This window comes from Neoarius graeffei, chromosome 7, assembly GCF_027579695.1.
Source record: "Neoarius graeffei isolate fNeoGra1 chromosome 7, fNeoGra1.pri, whole genome shotgun sequence".
NCBI lineage: Eukaryota > Metazoa > Chordata > Actinopteri > Siluriformes > Ariidae > Neoarius > Neoarius graeffei.
The window spans coordinates 47,154,522-47,178,266 of record NC_083575.1 but is presented as its reverse complement, the minus strand read 5'-3'; the positions used below and the strand labels follow the sequence as shown (position 1 = coordinate 47,178,266).

The 23,745-nt window shown below is 40.9% G+C and overlaps 1 protein-coding gene across 3 annotated transcripts in view; it reads right to left on the bottom strand.

Annotated features, from left to right (window-relative positions):
- lrmda (leucine rich melanocyte differentiation associated) overlaps positions 1-23,745 on the bottom strand; it is a 477,170-nt gene that overhangs the window by 49,635 nt on the left and 403,790 nt on the right. For all 3 annotated transcript variants that reach the window (XM_060925799.1, XM_060925800.1, XM_060925798.1), the window contains one exon: positions 11,299-11,380. In XM_060925799.1, coding sequence (XP_060781782.1) covers positions 11,299-11,380 — 82 coding nt within the window. The remainder of the gene's footprint in view (positions 1-11,298; positions 11,381-23,745) is intronic.

The following is a 23,745-nucleotide window of genomic DNA, read 5'->3' as shown; positions in this document are numbered from 1 at the left end:
TTCAGAATGACAAGTTGCTCAACATCTGCCAGGACTGTGTCTTAGCATCTCAGAGAACTGAAGAACCCCTTGACATGAGCAGACTCATCCATATCAACCCACAAAAGGAGGAGAAAGTTGAGGAGCCAGCATCGATCCTGCTGTAAAAATATCCAAACCATCTGGCTTGCCTGTTTCCTCATAAATTACAATGATAAAGCCTTGAGTTTTGAAACTATGAAAACCACACTAACCTGCGCTAAACTCCTGGCATGACTAAACGCACACATGAAATTCTAGCCTGCATCTCAGATATCCAGTGCGCACGTCACAAATCACTCAGCAATATGAATAATGCTTTGACTGCATTAGCAATCACTTTCTGAGCTGATTAGAAAATGAGCATGGGGTTTCCATTTGCATGATATATTCTCTGTCAGTCTGCCGTGACAGGCCAGAAATACCGGGAAGCAGACCAAAGTCCCAGGTAACATGACTATGTTACTGGAACAGGGCTGGGCAGATTGGCAAGACCTCATGTCCCTGTCCATCATGCTGACACATTCTTAGTCTTGCATGAGGTATCGCTTAACATGCACATGTATGCTGCTTGTGTTAATAGATCATGAAGTAGTCCAGCCAGCTCTGCTCTGTCATTCTTCCCAAATGCTCATGATATATAAACCATTTCAGACAGTTCTGTTAGATGAATAAATGATGAGTGCAAATATATTAGTCTGTTCATCAAAAGAGAGGAAGAAATATAGGTATGAACATTTCCTTCAAGTCTTATGTCTCAGGTACTCTATTAAATGATTCATCCGGGAAGAAGATTAAACGTCAATCAAGCCATTCAGCCATGTTATGTACAGCATTACATTCCCAATGTGTATTTAGTTCATCTCTAATCTGACTTCAACATGCCTTATTAACCTGGTCCATCAAGGTACAATATCTTCCATATTCAAATGATGGCACAGAAAATAAATAATGCAAAAAAAAAAAGAGAAAAGAAAAAATAAAGAAAGAAATAAACTGCAGGCTGTCTTATCACTGCCACCTTTCACTTGATAAAAGTTCTTAAAGTCTCTCAGAGACTCATTCTACTACATCAAACAGCAGCACACAAAAGAGAGAGAGAAATGTGTCAATAACACATCCTCAAAAAACCCCACACAAACAGAATTATTCAGTAAATGCAGTGCCATTCTGTCAGAGTAATGACAGTGTGGAAAGGGAATCCATCTCAAAGTAGAGTTCAGCAGTTGAGGCTTGCAGGAAGTACTTAAGTCAGCCCTGCTGTTTTAATCTGCGCTGTGAATAGGTTGAGAGAGGAATGCTGCAGATTCGGTGACCAAATAATCCGATCCCATGTCTCCCTGTCTTCCTTTCTCTTTTGTTTTTTTCTCCTCCATCTTTCATATATGTGGTGAAGAATGGCCAGACGAGCTTGGCTTCCTCCATTCCTGCCATTAATCTCCATCTCTTGACTAATGGATATTCATGCTCCTGTGCTAGAGGAATCCGAGGAGGCCCACCAGGCCCCCTCAACACAAATCATATCATCATATCATCTTAATACAAGAGAGAAAACAAAAGCTGTCAACACAAAAATGAAGGCCAAAACCAGTCCACTGGCACGTACTACACAATCCTACAAGCCTGTCATGACTTGACTTATAGCAAGTGTCTCCCACAGATTGGTTCAAATCTTTTTTTATATGCAAATAATTAATCAGACATGCAGAACACTGAGGATATCTAAAACAGATGTCTGCGCACTACATCAAATGACATAGTCTGGGCATTTTTTTCTACACACGCAACTTTCCAACCATTATTTTTTGGCACAGCATCTGAGGAGACACAATGTGTAAATCTGCAAGTCCATATAAACTAGCGTGATGGCTGTTTCTTTTTTTATGGGCACTCATTATTTTTGTACAGTTAAAACTATAGGTATGTTTCACACAAAGACTTTAATGGGCACAAAAACACCCTGAAGTCATTAGAAAAGTATCCTAAACACCTCATCAGTGTCCAAACTGGAACACACCTCTGGATCTGAACGGACACAGAGCAAGGTGTTCGCCCAACACCTCTCCTACACACAGAAAGTTATATAATAAAACTGAAAACATATGTCTCAGCAGAATCACAGGGCCTACAAGGAAACTAACATAAATGTTACATTTATTTCAGGCATGAGTAAAATATCTTATAAATCCCGCTTTACTCCACATCAGTGTAAGCTGGAATAACAGTACTGTAGCACCGAAAGGCAAATTAGTTCACATTTTCAGTAACTTGCCAGTAATCTCAGAATGGCATAATTAAGTTAAATGACTTCAACAGGGTGATTTTACTTGATTAAAAAAGCAACAACCAAGAAACATATAGTGCCAGTCAAAAGTTTGGACACCCCTACTCATTCATAGGTTTTTCTGTATTTTGACTTTTCTACATTATAGAACAATACTGAAGAGACCAAAACTATTAAATAACATATGGAACATTATGGAATTATGTGGTAAACAAAAAAAGTGCTAAAAAAACCCATGTTTCATGAGGTAGTCACCTGGAATGCTTTTCAATTAACAGGTGCCTCGTCAAAAGTTAATTAATGCAATTTCTTGCCTTCTTAATGCTTTTGAGATCAAACAGTAAATAATAAAAATACAGTAAATATACCTATTCCACAACCGTAGTAATCCATATTATGTCAAGAACCACTCAACTAAATAAAGAGAAATGACATCCATCACTACTTTAAGACCTGAAGTGTCTTTTAATTCATAAAAATAAAGAAACACCACTGAACTAGAAGGTGTGTACAAACTTTTGACTGATACTGTAAGTCTAAATAAATCTAAAGCAGCACATTTACCCTCACAATGAAGTGATTAGAAGTTCGAATTTAAAGCCTGACTTTTTGAGACATGCCCTGTCCCTTGACAGTCGAGTTGCTCATTCAGACACAGTGCAGTTCCGCCCAACTAGTCTAGCATGCAGGCTAACTGCCAGAGTGCAATCCAAACCAGAAATCAGGAGTAAAACCCCATAAGAGACTCTGTAAATACAGGCAGGAATGGTTGTTTCATATGATACAAACGACAAAGTGATTCAGTAGGACTGACTGGAAATAGGACCTTGGTGTGCCACATATGGGAGCAACCGCTTTAAAACATCATGCAAGCAGAAAACAGCACGTAGCACAATAATCTCTACTGGGTTCTTTAACAGAGAAGTTGAGTACCTCATTAACAAAGTTCCTGCTGACTGTAAGCTATCACTCTGTCATTCTTAAGCAGTACTTAGTTCCCGTTTTATTAGTCTACTTCTAGTACACAAGAAGCCGCAACCACCAATAAACATGTTTATGTTGTCCAAAGCCATAATCTGTACCACATTAGAATAAAAAGGCTTGATATCCAGTTTTTAATAATTAGGTAAAAAAGAGAGATACTATTTGGAACAAAATTAGAAGTCTTTGCTTCTGCCCACTCAAATAAAGCCAAATTAGAAATTGCAATCCCCATTAAAAGCATTAGTGAGTGCATATATATATATATATATATATATATATATATATATATATATATATAATAATGAATAAGAATGTACCAACACACACAAAATCATACTTAACTTAAAGTGCAAGGCTTTCTGTTATGGCAGTCTGATCTATCCATCCATTATCTGTAGCCGCTTATCCCTGTTCATGGTCGCAGGCAAGCTGGAGCCTATCCCAGCTGACTATGGGTGAAAGTCAGAGTACACCCTGAACAAGTCGCCAGGTCATCACAGGGCTGACACATAGAGACAAACAACCATTCACACTCATATTCACACCTATGGTCAATTTAGAGCCACCAATTAGCCTAACCTGCATGTCTTTGGACTGTGGGGGGAACCGGAGCACCTGGAGGAAACCCACGCAGACACGGGGAGAACATGCAAACTCCACACAGAAAGGCCCTCGGTGCCGCTGGGCTCGAACCCAGAACCTTCTTGCTGTGAGGCGACAGTGCTAACCACTACACCACCAGTCTGATCACTCTACTTTAAAAAAAGATGGTTGTGTTTTATTGCTCTTCTATCACAGCCATTTGTCAATGATTAAAATTTTTTAAATTTAGTAATAAATGACAGTTAAACAATAAATGTCACATGCTATAACTGAAAAAAGTTAGTTCTCATTATCACTTATGTTATAGCAGCTATAAACTGTCATCCCCTCACCAGCCTCTATTTTTTGCTCCCTCTTGAAGGAATATGCTTTAAAACTCGCTAAATATTACAAAGCACTGACACTCGATACTTCTTCCGTAAACGTTAAATAAACCTATTCCTATATTTTTTTTAATTTGATTTTGTGAGCCTAAGATTATGTAGAGCGTCCACCATACAACTCTGTGTGTAAGAGCTGTTGCTACAGAAACAACGAACGAATAGAACAAGTACATTACAATAAACCTGTGATTTGAATTGCAGCCTGAATTTCTGTCAGAGCTTCTGTTCAAGCAAATTATTCAAGACCTTCGAACCAATCCGAATTCAGAACTCAAAAGTCTTGTCATAAAATATAAATGCACACATATTACACAAGCAGGGGGAGACTATAGTTAAGACGTAGTTGTGTGATAAAGCTCAGGGCCAATACATATCCATCAGGTTGTTATAAAAATATTATATCACCCACCCCAAGCAGATCTATTTCAATTCCGCAAAGGTTCTAGTGTCGCATTTGTGTCTCTGAGACAGTGTGTCAAACAGAACATTGTAGCTCACTAGCAGCAGATCCAGGCCTGGGTAAATGAGTGACGCACAGTTGCCAGATGTAAGTTAATGGAGGATGGGGGACTAGCAGCAGGTGTAAATCTCCCCCCCACCCTGCTGAGCTTTAAAAGTCAGTGCTTAGCACCCACAGCTCCGTCATCTGGCCTCTCCCAGCCTCTACGACAGCCCATTTGTCATCATTTTCACTTTTTTGGCAAAAAAAATGGAATGTTCTAATGGAGTGCTTTGAACGGTCCCAGATGTTTGTTTATTTGTTGTGCTGAAACTGCAAAACAGTTTATTCTTCACACATAGTTCCATTTCAGGGACGGAAAGTAAGCTGTGCCATAATGAAAGCAAACTGCAGGTAGAAAAAAAAAAAGTACAGCGTCCCTGGGGTGTCTTCTGTTCAGATATTCTTTTAGTGAAAGCCTCCTGTCTGGAGGGATTTGAAGAACAGTTGTGTGCCATTTAAAATACAGACATCCATTACAGCTGCACATGGTCTACAATAACAAAATTTAAATGCACTTCAGCTGATATATGCAGGAGTACAGTTTCCTTCTCCTGTGAATTTTCACTGGTTTACTCACTAAGGAGAAAATAAATGTTCATGAGGTATGATACGAGTTCTGGAGTAGCATTTGTTACTTTCAGATGTCAAAATGTATGTTGGGGAATTTGGTAGTTTCTAGTGATATTTATGAAAGATCATAATAGTTACACAATCCATTTTAACTGCTACTATTTTTAACGTATCTTTCGAAATGTATAATCTATTTTAACTTTTGTAACTATTTTTACGTTTATAACCCTATATTTCACTATATGGTTAAAATGTACTGTCAGTGGTGCTTGAAAGTTTGTGAACCCTTTAGAATTTTCTGTATTTATGCAAAAATATGACCTAAAACATCATCAGATTTTCACACAAGTCCTAAAAGTAGGTAAAAAGAACCCAGTTAAACAAATGAGACAAAAATATCATACTTGGTCATTTATTTATTGAGGAAAATTATCCAATATTACATATCTATGAGTGGCAAAAGTATGTGAACCTCTGCTTTCAGTATCTGGTGTGACCCCCTTGTGCAGCAATAACTGCAATTAAACGTTTCCGGTAACTGTTGATCAGTCCTGCACACCGGCTTGGAGGGATTTTAGCCCATTCCTCCGTACAGAACAGCTTCAACTCTGGGATGTTGGTGGGTTTCCTCACATGAACTGCTTGCTTCAGGTCCTTCCACAACATTTCGATTGGATTAAGGTCAGGACTTTGATTTGGCCATTCCAAAACATTAACTTTATTCTTCGGTAGAACAACTTGCGTGCTTAGGGTTGTTGTCTTGCTGCATGACCCATCTTCTCTTGAGATTCAGTTCATGGACAGATGTCCTGACATTTTCCTTTAGAATTTGCTGGTATAATTCAGAATTCATTGTTCCATCAATGATGGCAAGCCGTCCTGGCTCAGATGCAGCAAAACAGGCCCAAACCATGATACTACCACCACCATGTTTCACAGATGGGATAAGGTTCTTATGCTGGAATGCAGTGTTTTCCTTTCTCCAAACATAATGCTTCTCATTTAAACCAAAAAGTTCTATTTTGGTCTCATCCATCCACAAAACATTTCTCCAATAGCCTTCTGGCTTGTCCACGTGATCTTTAGCAACCTGCAGACAAGCAGCAATGTTCTTTTTGGAGAGCAGTGGCTTTCTCCTTGCAACCCTGGCATGCACATCATTGTTGCTCAGTGTTCTCCTGATGGTGGACTCATGAACATTAACATTAGCCAATGTGAGAGAGGCCTTCAGTTGCTTAGAAGTTACCCTGGGGTCCTTTGTGACCTCGCCGACTATTACACGCCTTGCTCTTGGAGTGATCTTTGTTGGTCGACCACTCCTGGGGAGGGTAACAATGATCTTGAATTTCCTCCATTTGTACACAATCTGTCTGACTGTGGAGTGGTGGAGTCCAAACTCTTTAGAGATGGTTTTGTAACCTTTTCCAGCCTGATGAGCATCAACAACGCTTTTTCAGAGGTCCTCAGAAATCTCCTTTGTTCGTGCCATGAAACACTTCCACAAACATGTGTTGTGAAGATCAGACTTTGATAGATCCCTGTTCTTTCAATAAAACAGGGTACCCACTCACACCTGATTGTCATCCCATTGATTGAAAACACATGACTCTAATTGCACCTTCAAATTAACTGCTAATCCTAGAGGTTCACATACTTTTGCCATTCACAGATATGTAATATTGGATCATTTTCCTCAATAAATAAATGACCAAGTATAATATTTTTGTCTCATTTGTTTAGCTGGGTTCTCTTGATCTACTTTTAGGACTTGTGTGAAAATCTGATGTTGTTTTAGGCCATATTTATGCAGAAATATAGAAAATTCTAAAGGGTTCACAAACTTTCAAGCACCACTGTACTCAGTATTACGTTGTACTGCTCTATAGGTACTGTGCTGGCTGTTGCTGTGGCGCTCAGTCTTTAAGCTGTATTAGGTATTAGGAGATGACTCTGGAGAAGAATCTTGGTCTATAGGTTAGTTTAAAGCTGGTTAGAGCTGACAGCAGTGCTGCTTCCTGTGGCCATGCTGCTGGACTCCAAGCCCTGCCATCCTCTCTGTCACACCTAGCCTGCCTCATGGCCCCTCTGCCTCGCTCTCCTCCACCCTCCTCTTCCCCCTCTGAGCCTCTCCTGTCTACTCACTGTGTGTCCACTCCCCAATTCAAGCCCAACACAAGAGACAAGGGTCTCATTTCCCAAAAGCCAAGACTTTCTCTAGTCCTTTACACTGTGTGTCAGCACGGCAGGCACACAGCCCGTCCCCTCTCTGCCGTCTCAAGAAGAACTCGTGCCTGTCCTGATTACCCGTGGCACCTTGGCTCTTGGGGCCTCAGCACAGGTGACATTAATTGTAGCAATATTGAGAAACAGCAGAAAGGCTTTCTGTTCAAGACAGCCTGCTGTCACACATGCCGCTAATTCTGCCGGCCACTGCAATGCAGCATCTAACATACAGCGGGCCTGACAGGACTGGCAACAAACCTTTGGGCAAAGCATGGGCACTATTACCATTCTGTCCTATACAGATGGACCCGATAAATAACTGCATAATTGCATCATGTGATGGTTCACAATGAGTTATTGCCAATGCATACAAATAACTTGCTTCCTCCTGACACATGCTGGAGGTGAACTGCATCTTTTAGTGTCAGGTCTTTTCTATTAAACCTTTTTTGTTTTCTCCAAGGCACAGCCAAAGTTCAAATAAAGAGTTACTGTGTTCGACTTGATGCATTAAGCAAATAGAATAGGCAATAAGTCAAGATAAATAAAAATGGTGTGATAACGGGGAAAGAATAAAAGGAGGCGAAGGACAAAGATGAGGGCTTGTGTTATCTAACACTGCAGTACAGTATCGTAAAAATAACGAATGGAGAGTGTCAGCGCAGCGAAATCTAAGAGGGAGAAAAAATATTTCATGTGTCAGCTCTGCTCACCTTTTAATGGACTATTCTCAAGCAACATGATTTTGACAAAGCACTGGGTTTTCCTCTACATCACTTGAGAGGTGAGGGTCAGCCTTTGTGAAATAGATCTGTCCTTGGTGAGGGGTGGAGAGGCTCTTCGTTGACCTCACATGAAAGCACAAGTGGCAGCACCATGGCTGCGCTGTGAAAACACAGTACTCTGCATTGCACGGACAAAAGAACATGATGAATGTTTCCTGCATAATTTTTTTTTCCTCTCCTGAAGTTCAGCATGCCAAAAGCAGCTCTCCTGCAGAGACCCAGTCTCATAACCAACAGTGATCCAGCTTCACCAGAGGCTTGGGAAATTTACCAGCAGCTGAGAATAATCTGTTAGTCTGTAGTCTGTTCACGGAGAAAACGTTTCTGACTATTATAAAATGATACAAAACCACTGAATGGATGTAATATCCTGCAACTGGTTTATAGTATCATTTATTTCTTTTTTAAAAAATCCAAACCAGAAAGCATTCATTATCATATGAGATATAATACATGCCTTTGTTTCAACTCCATGCTCAGTATACACAGCATCAAACTCATCCATTAATAAATTAGACAGGACAGAGTATAAACAAAACTATAAGCATTCACAATATTCTGTATTTAGGTATAGAACCCCAGATTAAAATTAATATATCAGCTTTTTTTAATTTTTTATAAATAAATAAATAAATAAGGGCGGCACGGTGGTGTAGTGGTTAGTGCTGTCGCCTCACAGCATGAAGGTTCTGGGTTCGAGCCCAGCAGCTGACGGGGGCCTTTCTGTGTGGAGTTTGCATGTTCTCCCCGTGTCCATGTGGGTTTCCTCCGGGTGCTCTGGTTTCCCCCACAGTCCAAAGACATGCAGGTTAGGTTAACTGGTGACTCTAAATTGACCGTAGGTGTGAATGTGAGTGTGAATGGTTGTCTGTGTCTATGTGCCAGCCCTGTGATGACCTGGCGACTTGTCCAGGGTGTACCCCACCTCTCGCCCATAGTCAGCTGGGATAGGCTCCAGCTTGCCTGCAACCCTACACAGGATAAGGGGCTACAGATAATGGATGGATGAATAGATAAATAGATAAATAAGTAAATAAATAGGAGTACTTGTAAGAGTTTGAATAATTTACTGAAACTTTGGTATTATTATTAAAAATCTTTCATGCTGCCAAATTTCTATTTCCAAATACATCATGTGCTTATAAATCATATAATTTATACATTCGTAGCTTGTGAAATCATTACTGTGTGTGGATGGAACAAAGCCATGTTGCTGGTAACCTTCTTAAAAAATATATTAAAGTGCTTTGCGCATTACTGAAACTTTTGGGGGTCATACAGGAATATTGCAAAAACTAAGGACATAAATCTGTTAACTGCTGTGTAATGTAATTGTTCTGATACTTGCTCTCGTCGGTGCATGAAATATCCATCCATTATCCATAACCGCTTATCCTGTGCAGGGTCGCAGGCAAGCTGGAGCCTATCCCAGCTGACTACGGGCGAAAGGCGGGGTACACCCTGGACAAGTCGCCAGGTCATCGCAGGGCTGACACATAGACACAGACAACCATTCACACTCACATTCACACCTACGGTCAATTTAGAGTCACCAGTTAACCTAACCTGCATGTCTTTGGACTGTGGGGGAAACCGGAGCACCCGGAGGAAACCCACGCGGACACGGGGAGAACATGCAAACTCCACACAGAAAGGCCCTCGTCAGCCACTGGGCTCGAACCCAGAACCTTCTTGCTGTGAGGCGACAGTGCTGACCACTACACCACCATGCCGCCCCGGTGCATGAAATAGTGTTATGTATTCAGTTGTGATCATTATCCTGACTCAATTTTACATCTCATCTCATCTCATCTCATTATCTGTAGCCGCTTTATCCTGTTCTACAGGGTCGCAGGCAAGCTGGAGCCTATCCCAGCTGACTACGGGCGAAAGGCGGGGTACACCCTGGACAAGTCGCCAGGTCATCACAGGGCTGACACATAGACACAGACAACCATTCACACTCACATTCACACCTACGGTCAATTTAGAGTCACCAGTTAACCTAACCTGCATGTCTTTGGACTGTGGGAGAAACCGGAGCACCCGGAGGAAACCCACGCGGACACGGGGAGAACATGCAAACTCCGCACAGAAAGGCCCTCGCCGGCCACGGGGCTCGAACCCGGACCTTCTTGCTGTGAGGCGACAGCGCTAACCACTACACCACCGTGCCGCCTCAATTTTACATGTTATAATAAAATAATAAGCACTACTATGTACTACGCATGAGTACACAGTGCATCATGGATCGTCATCTCTAAAGCTGCCAGTGCAGTAATACAGAGTCGAAATGAGATCAGTGCAGAGGATATGTATGAACATGACTTTTACATTTGATACGCAATCACTGTTTGTTTGATGTTGTCATTTTTCCAACATAAAAGAATAAACTGTGGTAAGACAGACCGTGTGTACACCCAGTGACAGGACGTGCCTGTGTTATCAATGTTATTGTCCAGATTTTTTAAGAATGACCATATTTCTTATGTTAAATTTTAACTGTTGATGTGTCCAATACTTGTCCAGGGTGTACCCCGCCTTCGCCCGTAGTCAGCTGGGATAGGCTCCAGCTTGCCCGCGACCCTGTAGAACAGGATAAAGCGGCTAGAGATGATGAGATGAGATGAGATGAGATGAGATGTGTCCAATGTCTTTGTATTACTTTAAATTCTAAATCTTTTCAGAATTGACTGCTGTAGCGTTGTTGAGTGTGTCACATGGTGTTCTGGAATCTTTTAAGTAAGAAGTTATTGTGTCATGTGATGCTTTGTAGTCTTCAAAACGGAAACATGACTTGAAATGGCTACACGCTAATGAAGGCTTAAAGCTGAAACATTTGTGTGTAACTATTCAATTAAATCACTGATCTGAGCTCTTTCGTTGAATAATTTGAATAATACCTACAATTTTTTTGTTTACCTCTGCAGGCAACATATAACTTACCTTTGGGGTTTTTTGCATCTTTGGATCTTGGTAGAGGAGTATAAGGCATAGAAATGGTGTCTGATCTGCGATCACTGAGATCCTAGAAAACAAATAGAGTAAGCATGAACTCATTGTGTTGATGGAGTCCTCAATAGAGCACCTGTGCTGTTTTGCATTGCAATCTGAGTGGATTTATTAGGTTGGATAGACAGGAGGAACGTACATTATTGATTTCTGAGTTGTGAATGCATTGATCCTAATTGAGTCCTAAATGAAAAGTACTCATTTGTCATCACCAATCAGGAGCAATTCATCCAGACTGATGGCATGAAAGGCAGACAGAGAGTGAGGGAGTGAGGGAGAGAGAGAGAGCGTCACAAAGAGAACAAGACAAAGAGAACGAGACACAGAAAATATAAATCATGGGGTGGGGTAAGGGAGAAAAGCTTCATTGCCATGACTGATTGCACAAGTGCCATAAATTTTCAGAGTGTGGTGGAAAGGTAATGTTGGGAGCAGCACTCCTGCTTTTATCAGTGTGCTGGACAGCTTTCATTATCTGGCATGAGAGGAGGGGAGAGAGGAGGTGAATAGGGACCCTGCCTTTGATTATCTCTTTCCGTCTTGTTTCAGAGAGGATGAGGGAAAAGCCCGCACTAGTACTCAGTCAAGGAGGATGCTGCAGGTCAGCCTGGGGTCAGTGTGTCGCTTACTCTCTAACTCCCTCATGACCAACACACATTGCTGTGTGCTGACAAGCCAACAGGTGGCAGGACACTACTACCTCCTGAAAACAGTGTCATCCTTTAGGATGTCCTCGCTAAACAAATGTGGTCCACTATTTCTTGTCTTCCATGCAGTATTAGTCACTAAAAAGCCCTCGTTAGCCTGTGAGCACTATGAGTAAGGCAATCAACAACCTAAACTCTTGCACAAAACAATTCAGAAGGTACTTAATCATAGGACAACACGACAAATTTACTCTACAGAGGGCTCAGCACAGATTTTTCCCTTTACTGTACCAGCTGCTGTTAATATATCTTGGGAAATGTTGTTGAATAAATGAATAGCTTTTTTGCTTGTAAACACAATTGTTTTTGATGAAAAATCATATTCGGTTAGAAATACATTGATAAATGACATGGAAGAAAAAAACATATAAAAGATAATTATCCATGCATGCTCGTCCTAATCATTAGGCTTACATTTAAGCATCATCACTTCGTGCATTCTGCCATTAATTATCACCACACCTCTGTAAGTCAGATGGTGTGAAGTAGCCATGGCTTTCGAGCATGTCAGCACTTTCCTTGTTACCAGTTTCAATCTCCTCCTGCCATTTGGCTTTAATATCCTAAAGCAGCACTCGGAGAGGGAACGTCAGTCTGCCCTGACTAATTTCCTCTGGGCCTGACAGATCAGAGGCCTTCCTCACCAAACTGCCCTCTCCCCACCATAAAGCCCCTCGTAATCCTGCTGCTTGTCTACAATTAATCTTCCCAGTTGCCACATTATTAACACCACCACCCACAGGCAGGGTCTGGCTCTGCCCCATTGGACACAGTGCACCCCCTCCTCACCCCAGCGGCCAGGCATGTCAATCACATGCCGTGCGCAAAAGTCACCCGCTGTCAACATCAGAGATCCGCCCGTCAGCGCAAAGCTCCCCCCACCCATCCAAACGCTGGCCAAGTCCACTGATCACACACCCACACCCTTGAAGAAGATTAATCAGAGCCATCCTTCCCACTTCCTCCCCTCCCCATCTCCTCCTCTCTTTCTCTTTATTCAATGAGGCATCCTCACGATGAGAAAAGAGGCCTGGCTCATAATGGGAATCCCTGCGTAACAAAGTTAAAGGAAAACTCAATTTGAATGCCAGCTGTTATCAGGCCCCTTTTTTCAGAGCTTCTTAAAGAGCAGGCGGACAAGAGCTGTGCTTTGATCAGTACCCTTAAGATTTTACACAAACATAATCACAAGCCGAGGGGTTGCTCCAGGCACCAGGAATTCATTCATTCCTCCGGCTTAGAGAACACACAGGCAGTTTAAGGGCTTTAGCGTTCACAGAGCCGTTTATGTTTATTTGCTTTTAAAAGATATGCATCAGCTTTTCACTAACTCTCACTAGTTACAACTTTTATGTTTGGACTGGTCATTTAATAATGGCTGATAATGACATGAATTAAGATAATGTGCTCGTGAAAGATACACTGAGGAAATATATGAGCTGATCCCAAAGGGAAACATGAAACGAGAATCACCATGAGAATAAACACTATCACAGGGAGCTTGATCCTGATGGACTGTGGATAAAAATGGCTTCTAAAGCAGATATGGGGCTGTAACGTGTATACTCTTTCACTCATCTCTCTGTCTGAGCGACTCTCCATCACAGAACACACACAAAAATGGTGCAGACAAAAATGTCTCTGATCTATCTGTGCATCATAGGAACACAGAAGGTAATCCCACTGAAACGCCAACAGAAACAGATGTATATGCTGAAAATTAAAAGGCTGAACTGATTATGTTTCTCACGAGCATATAATATAAAGTTTTATTCTATCCACATTCACTGGATATGAGCAATCGTGCGCTCTGATTAGCTACTCTACTACTAAGCTATCAGCTCATATACCGTGAGTAGAGAAAAACAAAATGGCGGAACGTGTTGCTAAACCAACTGAAGAGGAAATAAAAACTCTACTCAAAAACAAAACCCAAAAACCAAACAAAAAAAGTAGCAAAATATGGAATAAAAGTATTTGATGGTAAGAACGCATCTTTTTTTTAAAGAATAATTATTTTTGCATTTTTCGCAAATTGCTACTGTCATTTTGCCGGTTAGTTTACATTCTAAGCAAAAATTATTTTGTTGAATGTTTTGTATAAAGTTTTTATTTATCCAATTTGCAAAAAATAAAAATGCTCTGTTTCTCAAAATCCAGTGAATGTGGATCAAATAAAACAGTTATTCCACTCAATCTCTCGTACATGGCTTATGGCCAACTCGGCGCTACGTGCCTCATCAGCTATTGGCTCATATATGACTCGATTTCATGGAGTAACTATTAAATAGTTTTACAGTAGTATAGGTATTACACCTGATTACGCTGTTTGTTTACACTGGCAAATCCCATTCAAACACATTTTTCTTACTGTATTTCCATTTACACATTTGTTAATGCAGCTAACGCTAATCTTAACCTCAGTAACTAAAGTCTGCCTCTTTTAGTTTTTGTTTGTTTTTTCTTTTAAATAAAAAGCTGCAGTTTTTGTTTAAAAAAAAAGCAATTTTCCTCATGGGGACCAGTCAAATGTTTCACATGGTTAAAACTGTCAAATATTCTTCTCCTTTTATAAAGGACACACACACACACACACACTAAGACAACATAACAGCACAGCTGCGTGTGGCTGTACATGTAATGGCCAGATGGGGGCGCTGCAGTGTAAAGTATATAAACATCTCCATGGCCACTCATGGTAGCGAGCGTTGGCTCTCCAGGCTGTAGGCATATGCTGCCTGCTCACATCATTATTGTCTTTATACACTGAGTAATCACGGCAGTTTATGATAATGCAGTCGAAATTTACAAGCTGGGGAAAGAAGGAATCACAAATAATGGCATTAACAGAGAAAGCCACAGCACCCTTCATCCCACTGGGGGCTTTGCTATCAGAGGCAGGACTCCTTGCTGAAAATGTCACAGTGAAATATGACTCTGTCGCTGGATTATACATCATGCTCACACTTTCTCCCTCCTTTGGTCTTTTGCCCAACACAAACACAGTAAACGCTGCTAAATCCTGAGCGGTTCCTGATTATCATCTCCAAAACAGATCTACTTCAGAACGAGAAGGTGAAAAGGAAGTGGGGTTTTTTTCTCCCCCCCCAGGGAGCATTTTTTTTGTGTGTGTAAACAGCAAGCCCCAAAGCTAGAGAGACTCCCCCCTTGAGCACTCGGCTTCTCTGAACAGAGTCTAACATCCTCAGTGATTTTAGCTCAACTTATCCTCACAAGACTGATCAGGGCTACAATCTAATCACACGCACACGCACACACACATTAAGAGAGAGAGAGAGAGAGAGAGAGAGAAGGGGAAGGAGGAAGGAGCAGAGATCAGTGTAAACACCAGTACTTTTTATCTCCTTATACATCTGGACAAGTAGACAAAGTGCTAAAACGAAATAAATGTGGCCTGACAGCCACTTCAAAGAGTTCAGCCAGGGGCTTACTGCTACTTAAGGCGTAGGAATGTTGTTGCTAAGCATCAGACTACAACCTATCAGGCCCTACAGAAGGGCCTGGTTTCCCTTTAAGAGGCAGAGTGGGAAAGCAAGAGAGCGAGAAAAAGAAGAAGGGAGGGGGGCAAAGGAGAAAGCGAGAAAGAGTGGAAACTCGACAGTAAGGGGAGGCTGGGGATTCAAGGAGAATTTGTAGCTTAAAGCAATTGTTAGAAGAAACAATCTTTCTGCTTTGTTTTCTCTTGACACCATTTCGGCTTTTTGTGCTTGCAAAAGACATGTAGAAAAATGCCTTTTGATATGTTTTCTCTTTGGGTCTTTATCAAAAAAAATAAAAAAATTTCTGTGGGCGCAAAACTTTCCCCGTCTTTCTGGTAACACTTGCAGAGTTCTCTGATGATCTGAAGATGAGAGAAAAGCAAACTTATGAGCATTTGAGTCAACAGCGAAATGTTATTTTGACATCTATTTTCAATAAATTTCGCCTTCATTTGTACACTGACCTGAATCTACGTGTGACTCTGAGCAAAATTCATTCAACCAGACTCATATCTGGACTAATATTCAATCATTTCCCTGAAAGCGCAATTTGCATTTTATTATTTATTTCAAAGCTTACTAGAGTTAAAACAACAAACTTGACCAAAAAGTAGGACTTGATGAGAAGATGGAAAGTGAGTGGTGTTAAGCTCATGCTGGGAGGAGAGAAGAGTTTCTCCACAGCACTGCAGCACTTACTTCACTACGCCAGGGCACTATTTCCAGTTTGATATCTATATCTCAGATACGATTCAGTAATGTGCTTTAAGCTAAGGTGTGTACTGTATCAACTGTTAAAAAAAGGCACAATTTCTATTTTCTTAGCTAATGACTAAATGTAATGGCGTCCGCCCTTTCAATATGCCATGGTGGCATTACTGTGTGACTGGCAGCGAGTGAGAATTTAATGATTTACCAGTTCTGCTTCAATGAGTTTGTGCAAAGCAAATGGATCATATGATCAGTGATCACAAGCGAAACTGTTTTTGCCTGAAGGCTGGTTCTGACGCTTACCAGAGCCGCTTCAGTGTTAGACAAGCAAAGGTTAGGCACAACAGGAAGTTAATCGTCCATATCAACAAGCACTACACTTAACTCGCTTTTTAGGGGTTGAATTTTAAAGAGCCAGCTGACCTTTTATTACCTTCTAAAAGTCGACCGTGGTCGTTTAACCACTGCCTGCATAGGTGTAATAATAAACGGATAAAAATAACACAGGCTTTAGGGGGTTTCCAGTTCATTCAATTCAAGTCAAGATTAATGCTCTTTTTCATTTATATATTAATAATTACTCAGAGCATCATCATAAACAATATCAGATAGTTATGGGGAGCTTTCACACAAAATTCTTTAAGGAAAGCTGGAAGGTTTGCTTTTGGCCAGGCTTGATTTGTCATTTGGTTAAGTTTTAGCTCTGAGCAACACTGCTACATATTCACCACTCCTGTGTTCATGTGGATCACTGATATACACAAGATAGCAGTCTTCCTTAAGGGCTAAAGTGCCAGCAGAACTTCAAGGTACATTAAGCTTGTCTATATCAGATATACACTGCACACAGACTAACATGTCATTGAACTAAACTAAGAGTTCGGCTGCAGATGATTGACAGAGAACAAATTACATCTACATCAAGCTAGCCAAGAGTGCATTTAGTATACTGCTGAATACTGACTCAGTTCCCAAATTCTTAAAGGTAGACTGACTTTCAGATTTTTCAAATGTAGGTCATGAAAAGAATTTTCCCTGACACCCAATTATTTTTGTTTAGTGGACCGAAAGCTACTGAATTTGAATCACAGAGTTCCAATTTTATTAGTTTTTTAAAAATAGAACAATTAATGAAGTTATGGCCACATGGCCCTAAATTCTCTGCTATTATTACTTGCTTCACTGTGACGCAATCCAAGAGACTATGTCATGCATCACGTAGTGGGCTTTCCCCGTTCATGCAAGGCATTGTGGGATACAAATTTGAAACAGGACAGAAAAATGGAGAACGCAAATAAAATGATCGCCTCACAGCAAGAAGGTTCTGAGTTCGAACCCAGCGGATTCGAACCCAGCAGCCGGCGAGGGCTTTTCTGTGTGGAGTTTGCATGTTCTCCCCGTGTCTGCGTGGGTTTTCTCCGGGTGCTCCAGTTTCCCCCACAATCCAAAGACATGCAGGTTAGGTTAATATGGGACGGCCTTGGGCTGAGGTGCCCTTGAGCGAGGCCCCTAACTCCCAACTGCTCCCTGGGCGCTGTTAGCATGGCTGCCCACTGCTCTGGGTACGTGTGTGTGCTCATTGCTCATGTGTGTGCACACATATGTGTGTTCACTGCTTCAGATGGGTTAAATGCAGAGAGGAAATTTCACAATGTGTGATGAATAAAGTTGTGCTTTCTTTCTTTCTTTCTTTCTTTCTTTCTTTCTTTCTTTCTTTCTTTTCTTTCTTAAAACGTGAAAGGCTGACTACAGTAATGGAAAGCGAGAAGAAAAGACGTTATGTTGCGAAGGAAAGGAAAGGAAACGCAGGACCAAACTAATAAATATCAGCGGTCAGCGAGCACCTTGGTGTGATCAGCTGTTCGTTTAGTGACAGAATGATGTAACTGTCAGTGCACAGTCAAAGGTAAACCTGTAGATGGCAGTAATGCAACACTGGATGCCAGCTGCCGTAAAACCCAAAAGAAGAAGAAGACGCCGCTGAAAGGTAAACCTGCGCATGCGTACACGGACTTCCTCTGTCTGCTTGACTGCGCAAAGCGAGCGATTTCATGCACATTATTTGCTCAGGAATTCCCTCAAATTAAATAACTTCCCAGCCACAGAATGGCCTGGATTTTTTTTTTTTTAGATGTTACAGAAATAAACGTATATCGCACTGACCAAACTTCAGAGGGAAAGAAATTTCACCAGTTTTATGAAATCGAAAGGCCATCTACTTTTAACCGTTAAAAATATGTAAGAACTAATTCTTTATCACCTTGACATCAAGCTACAGTAAATCCCCCAAATCCTGTCCTTTCTCTTTTCTCTGTATTTAATCCACACTCTTTCAAAATGTGACACATTGTGGATCTTCCTGTTCCTATTAGGAGCTGCATCTAACATCAGAAATGTTTTTTTTTTAAATTATGTTAAAGTATGCAGGACGATAAATAATTGAAGATTCTCTGAGAAGGACTGTCACACCGTGTTGTCTCGGATGTTTCCTGTGCAATTAGATACTTGGAGACATTTGAAGAGGACTCACAAAGCAGAGTCACAGAAAGCGACATGTGAACTTAAAGGAAATTAGCTCTTCACCCGAGTGAAATGTGACGACTACTTAGCGGTGCTTAGCTCTCAGTGTGCATCTGTGAAGTGCATGATTCCTTTTTATTTTGATTTATTATTATTTTTTTCATCAGAGATCATAGGCAGGATTGAACCTAACTTTGTACAGGGGGAAAAAATGAGATCTGAATAATAAAATCTGAGTCCTGATGTGTTCAGGAGAGATATGGGACATGAGCAGGCGTGTGTAATCATACACACACTCACAGAGACACACACACACACACATGGTTTAGTGACTAACCTGATCTCTGTTGTTTTGTCCGACAAAAAAAAGAATGAATGCAATCAGTGCACACAGACTTGGGAAGCTCACTTGTATATAATCAATATTGTGTTTTTAATATTACTGTGATTTACGTTAAAGGATGTGACAACTCCAGCTAAAACACTGTTTAAGAGTCTTATTTTTCTTCTGGTATCATAGAGATGGATAAACAGACGCACAAACTGATCACACAACATTTATAAAGGGCAAATTCATGAGTACAAAGTAAAAAAAAAAAAACAACTGAAGAGTTCTGACTGTTTCCAGATACTTACAAATTACCCGCCAACTTGCAGTTATTGGAAATTGCACCGAGCCATAGGATTACGGACTGTCACTTTTTATGAGGGTGAGTAATACCACACTCACCATACTGTTCTTACTCATACCAGACAACAGGACAAACAATAGGGGGGAGAGATGGAGAGAGGCTCCAGTGGGTGTACTGCTTGGGTTTGTGCAGTGTAACAGGCTGGAAGGGAGAGATAGCAGTCGGGCCGCTCCTCCCAGCATCCTCCCCTCCCGAGGAGAAGGACTTATGAAGGTGAGCGCCTCGCTGACAGGCACGAGAATAAAGGAGACAAACCCCAGATAAAAATTAAATAAAAAGTAGCTGTCTTAAACAGTAATTGCACTCCTTTGCTGAGCAGGCTTTCAGATATATAAACTTGATTTACTATCGGCTCACAACTACAAATCAGGGGGTCCGAGAAACACTTGTGCTATGAAATTGTTTAATCTCATCAAGTTCTGCTTTCGCAGCAAGCCATAAATCACAAACTCTTTGTTATCATAGACCTCCATGAGCGCCTCTCAGGCAGGCAATGGATCGTGGGTATATATAATCTTGACTGCACAAACAGCCGGGTTGTCAGTGGCTGAAATACTTTCATATTAGCTGTGCTGCAGCTGCTGGAACACAAGCCTATGATGGATATCTCATTTCCAATGCTCTGCATCTATTTCCAGCAAATTATTACGGCATAAATTTCTTGTCAACAGAAACGGCCAATTAATTAAGTTAAAAATGGACTCATGATCGCATCTACAAACCAAATAGAAGAGCAGGGGCCGTTTTGCTGGAAGTGGATTTACCGTTGGGTCAGTTTAATGAATGATTTTAAACTTTGTCATAAACTTCGAGACAGGCCAATATCTACACAGGAGCCCCTGCACAGACTAGGTGTTGACAGATTTACATAAAGCTTATTTATGTGTGAGGCCTGCACTTGATGGCTGAGGTAGAAATAAAGTTTACTATTGCCCAGAGGAAGCCGCCAACCTCGCATTTTCCATCATCAGCGAAATAAGAGATAACCGAATCATACCTCCACTGCTCTTAACACAATATACAAATTTAAGGCTCTATCAAAGTGAATAATTCATATCCATACACAGGGCATTTATTTTGCATTGGGTCATTTATCAGTGACTAAATCCAACAACAAAGATGTGCATGAAGATCTATGTGTGTTTTGACTTCTTTGGAGATAAATCAAGCAGAACCATTACACTGCTAGAGGCTCAGTTGTGACTAACGACATAAGGACCATTTGATCTCTCACATCTCTGAAAAAGAAAGAAAAATGGTTGGTTTTGCTTGCTATCATCAAAATATAATAATAATAATAATAATAGAAACATAAATACCAAACACACTCCGTAGAAGCATTAAAGTCGATGTGAAAGGGAACATAAGATAAGGAATGAGATAAGGAACATAAGATTGTCAGTTTACTTTGAACATTAAGTGAAAGCATGTGCATAATCTAGTTTCCTTTCCCCTTTTAATTCTCTCTCTCTTCTTTGACCTACAAACAAAAGCCTTTCAAACAAGAAGCATTCCAAGACATATCAACAAATACAATGATCTTGATACACTCGAATACAACTTTTTTGGCCGACTGTACTTCAGGCACAGAATACGGTACCAAATAAAATATAAAAAAAGCGCTTAGTGATCAGTGTTTACTGAAGCCAGCAAATCAAGCCTTAACTGTCACTGTTTCCGAACAGCAGCAACCACTTTTAAAGAACATATAGGTCGACTAAAACGCAAGCTTCAAAAGCACGAGCTAGCCATCACTGTTGAGTATGCTTGTGATAGGAAGCCCTCTCACTGCTCTAAACACGGCCTGGGCTGGGCCTACATGCCATGCTTAAAAAGGCTATGTTCTCCTCTGAATAGCCAAGCTTCATTTATTATTTATAATCCTGGCAGTCTGTCCTCTGATTAAGGCAGCAGAAATTTGTTTTACTGGACTTTGCCTTTAATCTGTCTCTCAGTGAGATAGATTAGCCGGGACTGTGCCAGCACTGAGCTCTCTTTGCTTTGCTCTGTTTCTCTCTAACTGTGACATGTCAAGAGCAGACACATCTGTTTCGATGTGGAAGACAACTCTGGTCCATGTCAGCCACCCCTCAGTTTCCCCCTCCCTACAACTTTCACTGAGTATTGTGTCAAACAAATCCCTTCCATGACTGAAATCATAAACCTTCTTTTTAGGAAATAAACAAGAAACTGCTTTATCATGTGAGATGCTCCATTCTGCTTTTTAATGGTGGTCTGTTAGAAGTGAATAAGAGAGGGTTTAATAAACTAGGCGGAGCGCCAGTCTCAGGGCTCTCCGTCTCATGAATGTTTTCTGTTTCCCTTTTGGCCTACTCGCTGGTGCTAAATCATTGGCCGCTGTCAAGGAGCACTAAGCTAGTGTGCGTCATTGGGGAGTGCAGGAAGCACTGGGTATAATTCTGTCCATCAGTGTAATTTATTATATTGGTAGCTTTGTAATCATGTGCAATAAGTTATAGGGCCTGACACAATGGAATTTACTTTGAAGGCAAAAGTGTTCATCATGCTTAAAGGCCTGGCCAGACCTTTTCTACTGTATTTACATGGGGAAAAGAACACAGACAAGTGTTTTATTCCCCTATCTAGACACCCACACAATGGCTTTGTGGACACAGGACTGGAGAGAGAGAGACAACTAAAAACAAGAGAAAGGGCGGAGTGATGTCTGGATGTTTGTGAACTCTTGGCGGTGTCTGAGGCTGTGTCCGTTGCTATTCAGTGAAATTCAAAGTGGGTGTGCCAAGTTATATCCCATGGGAGCTCTTCAAAACTCTATCATCGTATAAAAACACCAGAGTTCTCTCTCTCTCTCTCTCTCTCTCTTTATAAAAGAGATGAAGTAGGACTAGAGCTCAACAACCCAGTTTTATTGTCAGATTTTGACTTAAGCAGTGCTGGGAAAATAAGGCCATATGGTATTTTTTAAACGTTTGTCACAAACACCTTCCACTTTCACAAAGCAGATCGAAATCACCTAAAAATAGATGTAGGAAAAAAAGTCAAAGGTGTCAATTAGCTTATTAATCACGGACGTCATTTCCAGAAGCTGTTGGTTTGACCTAACGGAGATGTAGTCTGATTTTCAAGACGGGTGCCTTTCACTTTTGCTGTGGATACAATTGTGTTTAGCATAAAAGAAACATGGGGTTGTGAAGCCCTAACAAAGAGCTATATCTCCCTGTGGCCCGCTCAACATGCCACATTTGCATATCAAGCCGGTGGGGCTGATATGTAAACGTGTTCCTTCATCAGATGGTGCAGACGTTGAGAGCCATTCAGCTGCCTGTTAGCGGGCCGCATTAGCGCCAGACAAAAGCAAAGGGCTCTGAAAGAGACATCTCATGTCACAGCCCATGAGAGATAATGAAATCGTTGTACCTCCTTGATCACACACACACACGCGTGCGCGCACACACGCACACAAAATTCCTGTACACTTCAGTGAGATAGCCTGCCGTTCATTTGGTTTTCATCTGAATGCCTTTTTTATCTGAGCACTTCAATTTGCAAGCCATGCTGGAAGGCAGTGCCTCCTGATATGTTAATTGGGGGGTACTTAAGCACTAAAAGATTAACATAAAATCCTTTAGAAACAAGCTAATAGTTTATGATAATTCATCCATGGCCTTTGTCTGTCTATCACCACACTGCCTCCAGCTGTAATTTTATCAAGAGGCTGTAAAATATCATTTAAACAAGTTCACTTACTGATAATTAATAACAGAAACGGCGTTATTCAATTGAACTACTCTGACACCATTAACAATCCAGAAAGTAAAACATAATTAAACCATTCTATTTTATTAACCTATTCATTAAGTTCTGCAAATGATGACTCGGAAGTGCTGTCACAAAGAGCAATTAGACAAGCGCTCGAGTCTCTATTTAGGCCATGTTTGATTAGGCCCTTTCAATTAGACAGGTACCAACACAATCTGACACGCCTCCAAACGGAGCTGACGCAGGAAGCCAGCAAAACAGCAAACATCCTGCACATATAGAAAAGATAACTCATCTAAATACAATATAATTTAAAGGAAAGGGTTTTTTTTTATTAAATCATGTCCACTTACTGGAAAAAAAAACTGTTTCATATAACTTGATTTCCACAAAATATAAGACTGGTGCCATTTATAAAATAGTCTACTGTCATTAAATTAGTGATAGCCGTGAAAAATAAGACATCTCCTGTATCATTCCATCCATTTTGGCATATTACTACAGTGACAT